General features: G+C 45.7%; 2 protein-coding genes across 3 annotated transcripts; both read left to right on the forward strand.

The window, feature by feature from the left end:
- On the forward strand, positions 1-3,667 carry LOC120691670 (cardiolipin synthase (CMP-forming), mitochondrial-like). The gene is made up of 7 exons (XM_039974820.1): positions 1-494; positions 1,788-1,885; positions 1,983-2,033; positions 2,144-2,257; positions 2,800-2,856; positions 2,942-3,027; positions 3,115-3,667. The coding sequence occupies exons 1-7, from the start codon at positions 65-67 to the stop codon at positions 3,233-3,235; spliced, it is 957 nt and encodes a 318-aa protein (XP_039830754.1). The 5' UTR covers positions 1-64; the 3' UTR covers positions 3,236-3,667.
- A 570-nt stretch (positions 3,668-4,237) lies between these two features.
- On the forward strand, positions 4,238-6,826 carry LOC120687526 (pentatricopeptide repeat-containing protein At2g37310). Of its 2 annotated transcripts, none has more exons than XM_039969541.1 (2): positions 4,238-6,481; positions 6,542-6,826. In XM_039969541.1, exon 1 carries the CDS (start codon positions 4,265-4,267, stop codon positions 6,056-6,058), a length of 1,794 nt encoding a protein of 597 aa, XP_039825475.1. In that variant the 5' UTR covers positions 4,238-4,264; the 3' UTR covers positions 6,059-6,481; positions 6,542-6,826. The 2 variants fall into 2 exon arrangements, with proteins under 2 accessions (XP_039825475.1, XP_039825476.1); XM_039969542.1 differs by having other exon boundaries at positions 6,551-6,826.
- Positions 6,827-7,175: the final 349 nt, after the last annotated feature.

The following is a 7,175-nucleotide window of genomic DNA, read 5'->3' on the forward strand; positions in this document are numbered from 1 at the left end:
CTCTGCCCGGCCTCCTTTCCCCTCAACCCCAGCACCAACAAGAGGAGGAATATCAATCCGCCCCATGCCCACATCCGTCGCCACCCACGCATCCCTCCTCCTCAAAGCCGCAGCCGCCAAGCCCTTCTTCTCCCCCCGCGCGGCGGCCCGGATCCCGCCGCCTTCGCCCCACCCTCCTCCCCCCGCCCCCGCCGCCGGGCGCCTCCCGCCGGCCACGGCGACGACGGCCGCCGCTGCCGGCGCCAGCCGCTGGTTCCGGTGGCAGTCGGCGCGGGGGCTGTGCGCCGCGCCGCATTCCGGCGGTGGGGCCGGCGGCGAGGGGATGGGATCTGATGCGGGGGTGGGCGCCAGGAGGAGGGCGGTGAACGGGCCGGCCAAGGAGCTGCCGGCGGTGAACGGGATGTCCAAGGAGGACCCGCAGCCTCCCAGGCTGCTCACTCTGCCCACCGTGCTCACCATTGGCCGCGTCGCCGCCGTGCCGCTCCTGATTAGCAGTGAGTTAAAACCCTTTTCCCCTTTCAACTCCTCCTGTGTGTGTGTGTTTCTGCTGGTCGGGTTATCACGTGCTGGGAAGATGGATACGGGAAGTTCGGTTTCCTTTTTGGGCGCTCTTCGTTCTTGGGTGGTAGCGATGTGGGAAGCCCCGCAGAGATGATATTGTCATGCTGTTCAAACGAATACTACTAGTAATAGAAAAGTGCTACTGGCCAAAACGGCCAGTTTGTTGCGAGTGGGTTGCTGCAACAAATTTATCTAATTATCTAGTTGCCTTGCAGCCATCGATGCTTAGTGTTTTAGCCTCCTTAATTCACTGTTTTAACCTTGAATTGCCAATAGTTACGTGTAACTTGCATATGTTTGCCTTAACTACCACGAAATGAGTTTATGGTTCAAGTTGCAAAGAACATTGTGGGGTTATGGACTGTGGCACATAACTGTAACTGTAAGGTTTGGTGATACACAAAAACCCACCCCTTCTAGAAACCCCAAGCTGCAGTACTTGGTCAGCATTTTCCACAGCCTGCACAACAAGTCACATGAGGTGGTTGTGCAGGTTGAGAAAGAGATGCTGCCCAGATACTATCATCTGTCCTTATTTTGAAAGGGTGGGGCTATTTGTATCTTTAGGATCGCAAAAACCGTGGTTATATGCTACAACACTTAAATCTCAGGGGTTTTATGCAGCCACTTGAACTGCAAAATATATTGTTTCAATAATTTTCACAAAATAAATTTAATGTAAAATGAGGCCAGTGAAACATGTGCAGCAACTGCTGCCCTCCTTAAGTCCTAGTGTCAAAACAATTGTCTTTTCATTTACCCTAACAGCCCACAGCGTTTTTGACATGACTTGGTACATGCATCCTTTTTAGCCCTTGTTGATGCACGAAGTCGGTGCGATCATTAAATGGATTGGTGTGATTCTTATCATCCATATGAAGTAAAGGAAACAGTATTTGTTGGCTTACTGGAAGCTGCATAGTTTGTTTTCCTTAAATGGTTCAACAGCTTAATTTTCATGCAGTTGAACTTGATGACAAACATCCTTATGCAACTGTGTCTTCTCTGCTGCTTCTATGTTGGCAAGTTTAAGCACCATGCACTATTGCTTCAGACACAATAGACTTCAGTTGTTTGTGCTGGCCACTACTATTTGATATGCATTTACAACTTGTTTGGTTTTGTGCCTAGACCTAATAATGTTAATTTGACTGCAGATGTATTATTTTGCAATGGTTTATTTCTTTTATTTTTACGTTTCATTGGTATTTCTATTTTGCCAACAGCTTTCTACATGGATGGTCCGTGGGCAGCTACGGCCACAACTGGCATCTTCCTTGCTGCTGCAGTCACTGATTGGCTAGATGGTTATCTTGCTAGAAAGGTTTGTTCAAATATTTTATCTGAAACTGTGCTCAACAGGGTTATTATACCATCATTTTCGCCTCCTTGTATCATTTCCTGATATAGTTTATATACAGATGCAGCTAGGAACACCTTTTGGTGCATTTCTTGATCCTGTAGCTGACAAGGTTCTCTCTCCCTCTGCCCACTATATTCTGGCATATTTATAACTAAGACTGCCAGTTTTCAAAAGATGAGCTACACATGGGATCTAACTTAGTTTCCTTCTTCACTGCAGCTTATGGTAGCTGCAACATTAGTTTTGCTGTGCACCAAACCTTTGGAAACTTCAATACTCAGGGATGGGCCATGGCTTCTAACAGTTCCTTCCATTGCTATCATCGGGAGAGAGGTAGCTACTCAACCAATCTATACTGCCACTTCCCAAGTAGTTAGTGAAAATTGATTCTTTTATATTTTATCTTGGTGAGCAATCCTAAATCTGGAAATTTCAGCATGGTGTTGTGGCTTATGCAGTGATGTTGGTATGTTTTGTTATCAGTTGTAAATATGACATGCCACCTTATGTACGTTTCATGCATTACTGCCTGCTTAGCTGGATATAACTTTATCCCTCAAGTAGTCAAGTCTTGCATGATAAGTTAACAGCATCACAATTATCAAATTGGCCATAAACTTGGTGATTATATGAGTGCATGTATTTATTTATACAATTATACCTACAATTTGGAATGGAGGGAGTAACTGATAACCTTCCGATTCCATATGAATGTGTGCTACCATTAGTGGCTGTATTTCTTTTTTCTTCAGCATAGACATTGTCCGGTTTCCTTTTAAAGAATACCATTTGTTGCTCATGCTATGTGGTACGGGAGCTTGTTTGCTTGCCACTTTCAAAAGTCTAACATATTACTTTTCCTTTTGTGTTTGTAGATAACAATGTCAGCTGTGAGAGAGTGGGCTGCATCTCAGAATAGCAAAGTTCTTGAGGTTCCTCTATCCTCTATTAGTCTTCTGTAGTTCTGTTCCATTGCTGATGTTCAACAACTAAAGAAATTTCAACTTTCCACAACAGGCTGTTGCAGTTAACAACTTAGGGAAGTGGAAGACCGCAACACAGATGACAGCATTGACTCTGCTTCTTGCCAGCAGAGACCCAAGGTACTTGACATTTCTTTTGAAGATGTTATTTGTTTCCTTTTTCGAATTGATTATGATATGGTTCGTGCTGTTCACTCTATTTTTCAGTCTACCTGCGCAAGGTGCTCTAGTTACCCCTGGTGTTGCGCTGCTTTATGTATCCGCTGGACTTGCCATATGGTCCCTAGTGGTGTACATGAGAAAGATATGGCGGATACTCCTAAAATAGTATTAGCATATAGTGTAATAGAAGAAACAGAAGCAAGGCGAGATTACATTCAGGATGATACAATTTTTGGAAGGTTGTTGAGTTGATTGATGGCCTAGAGCTGGTTATGATCCTCAGTAACTTGTGCATCATCTACTTTTGGTGAATTTGCCACCAAAATTGTCAGGATCCTATTAGATTCCTAGAAACAAAAACATATAATGTGACCTAGCAAGTTGCTGAAGTGATTGCTTCTTTCAGCCGTTCGAAGTCATCATGGGCTCATAGCTTGTGTGTTGGACGCCGGGTGTAATGAGATGTTAGTCTACGAGACTACGACGAAGAAGATTGTAACCTTATACAAATACAAAACCAGGGGGTTTGTACGTGTGGAATTCGACCATTGTAATTTACACATGATTTCATATTCAAGGAGCATAAAATTATTCTTTTCGGGAGTGAGAAAACACTTGCTCGGTTCAGCTGGCTTGTCACCCATCTAGCCTACCATACACCAAATTAGCATCAGGCGCTAGCCAACAGTCGGTCAGCAGTACTTTTCTCTTATAATAAATTAGCATCAGCTATGAGCCACAAACAGCCGAACAGAGACGGTCTCCGACGCGTGGGTGAGGATTGAGGAGAGTAAATTCTCTTCTTTTAAATGGCTTTGGTTTTTTCATCTCTTAAAAAGCCGGCTGGTTTTGGTTGATTCAATCTGCCGGCTGATTTTGGCTGATTCAATCTTCCTTTGTTGCTTATCTGCTTTCGATTTATTACGACTTATTCTCTCTTCATTGCTTATCTGCTTTCGATTTATTACGACTTATTCTCTCTTCGTTTTTTATTCAAATGTGATTTATTTTCAATTTTGCTGATTTGCTGAAACTGAACGGTTTCGTATGCACCGTAAATTTTATATAATTGGCTCATTTTATTATATGGAATTTTATTTATACGAAATTCATGTAAAATTTTAAGTTCAAATCTGGCGAACTCCAACCCACTAGGCCGCTACCTAGCCTAGCGCGTAGCCGTTCATAAGAGCGAATGAAGCTCCCGTCATGGCTCACGGCCGTGCCGCCGGACCCTCGGGCGTACGGCCACCTCATCCAGCTTTGTGCTGACTCCGGCAACCTCGCCGCCGGCCGCCAGCTCCACGCCCGCCTTGTCTCCCACTCCGTGACGCCGTCCAACTTCCTCGCGTCCAAGCTCATCTCCCTCTACTCCCGCGCGGCGCGCCTCGACGACGCGCGCAGGGTGTTCGACGCCATCCCGCGGCCCAGCGTCTTCGCCTGGAACGCCATTCTTATCGCGCTTTCGCTCCACTCGCCAGACCCCTCTGCCGCGGTCCGCCTCTTCGCCGCCTCCGGCATCTCACCGGACGAGGTCACGCTCTCCGCGCTCCTCAAGTCGCTCGCCGCGTCCGGGCCGGGGCTGTCCGCGCTCGTGGCCGGGGAGCTCCACGCCGTCGCGATCCTGCGTGGTTCCGGGGCCGACCTGTTCGTGTCCAATGGGCTCATCACTGCCTATGCCAATGCCGGAGATACGCGCTCCGCTCGCGCGGTATTTGACGAAATGCCGCAGCGAGACGTCGTGTCCTGGAACTCGCTGATATCATCGTATGCCCGTGCAGGATGGTACCGGGAATGCCTGGACCTGTTCCAAGAGTTGATACGGTTTCACGCCGGTGGTGGCGGTGTTGGACCGAACAGTGTTACGGTAACCAGTGTACTGCATGCCTGCGCACAGCTCAAGGCTGTTGATTTTGGGGTTAGAGTGCACCAGTTTGCTGCCGAGAATGGGCTTGATTTGGATGTTGCAGTTTGGAACTCTATAGTTGGATTTTACGCGAAATGTGGGCAGTTGCAGTATGCAAGAGAATTGTTTGAAGGGATGCCTAAGAAAGATTCAGTCAGTTACAGTGCAATGATCACTGGGTACATGAACCATGGGCATGTTGACAAGGGAATGCAGCTTTTCCGGCGAGCAGATGTTCAAGGAATAAGCATTTGGAACGCAGTGATTGCTGGACTGGTTCAAAATGGTCGCCAGTCCGATGTGCTTGGCCTACTGCATGAGATGATTGGTTCTGGCATGCTACCCAATTCAGCCACGCTTTCAATCATCATTCCATCAGTTCCTTTGTTCTCCATGCTGCTGGGAGTGAAGCAAGCTCATGGGTATGCGATCAGAAACAACTATGATCAGAGTATAAGTGTTGTCTGTGCATTGATCGATGCTTACTCAAAGGCAGGTGTTTTTTATGGGGCTCTGAAGGTGTTTGAATTGACTGGCGATAGAAGTAAAGTTGTATGGACGTCAATCATATCAGCTGCTGCATCCCACGGAGAAGCTGCAGAGTCATTGCGCCTGTTCTATGAGATGATCAGTGCTGGCACTAGGCCGGATACCATATCTTTCACTGCCGTGCTTACTGCCTGTGCTCATGCTGGCAAGGTAGCTGATGCTCGTAAAATTTTTGACTCCATGCAGGTTGTGTTTGGTATCACTCCAGTGATGGAGCAATATGCTTGCATGGTTTCTGCACTCAGCCGTGCAGGGATGCTGAACGATGCACTTGAGCTTGTAAACAGTATGCCGTTTGAACCAAATGCAAAGGTCTGGGGTCCATTGCTTAATGGAGCAGCAGAATTCGGTGATATTGAGCTTGGTCGATTTGTATTTGATCGACTGTTTATGATCGAGCCTAAGAACACTGGTAATTACATTGTAATGGCTAATTTGTACTCAAATTCTGGCAAATGGGAAGAAGCTGAGATCATAAGGAGCATGATGTGGGGAGTTGGGTTGGAGAAGGTTCCTGGTTGTAGTTGGAATTGAAGGGTTCAATGGTTGCATGTTTTGTTGCTGTGGATACATCAAGCAAATGAGCCACAAAAACTATGTGGCTGCTGATGATTGAGTGATCTGAAATATAGAAAAGGGCTTGTCCTCAACCAGTCTTAGTCTCTTAGATGAAGACAAGTTATACTGATAGCATTCAAAAGATCTAATAGTTGAGATGTGATTATCATGCCTGAGAGCACACCTGACTTTTGAGCTATTTGGACCACATTATTTCACTCTCGACTGTGTGGTCGGTTGCTTTGATTTGATTGATCAACTAAATTTCGTAGGACCAATAAACATGAGAGTTGTAGCCAACGAGTGCGTCCTTCCACTATCTTCTTATCTTAACCTTTTGAACTGATAGCTGACCTTAAACTCGATTTCTTTACAAGATGAGAGATACCAAAGCAACAGGTAATTCCATGAATATCATAAAATCATTGGAAGCAGTAGCAATCTAATTTGGATTTTCAGGTTGTGCAGGCATTAGCTATACCTCCAGTCCTGGATGGAACACCAAACAAGCTATGTGCAGAAGATTATTCACTTGATCTACAAAAGTTGCTCTAGCGCTATGGATCCAATGAATAAAGGTTCTAAATATTACAACAATGACCTGCTGTTTTCAATATATACATTATAGAAACACAAGGTTTTGTGTAAAGCTGTAGAATACACTGGATTTTTCTACAGTCCATAATGGTTTCCTGAACATTTTGTTCTCTCTATCAAAGCAAATGCCCAGACCTGCTTCGCATATCCTCTAGCCCCTACCCCATCCTGGCATTACAATCAGAACTGTGCAGAGCTGGCACAACAAGATCTGTCTTTTAGTGCCCCGTGCCTGTGGATCATGCTTCACATGCTTGGATAATTCTACTTCACTACTTCCCAGCTCATGAACTCCAAAAAGGAAAAGCGTGCGGACAGTTTTCTGATTTGCATCAACTTGTTCTGGCCTCACTATCAGGAAGCAGTGACTCTTATTTCGTTTTGTTTCCAGGGTTCACATGCACCAAGTGCGCAAATGGATCAATGTGATAACGTTACTGGTGATGTCTTTGATGGAATGATCTTAAGCATTAGGGGTTCGGCTATTTGCAGCCTT

The sequence above is a fragment of the Panicum virgatum genome, chromosome 9N (assembly GCF_016808335.1).
Source record: "Panicum virgatum strain AP13 chromosome 9N, P.virgatum_v5, whole genome shotgun sequence".
In the NCBI taxonomy this organism is placed as follows: Eukaryota; Viridiplantae; Streptophyta; class Magnoliopsida; order Poales; family Poaceae; genus Panicum; species Panicum virgatum.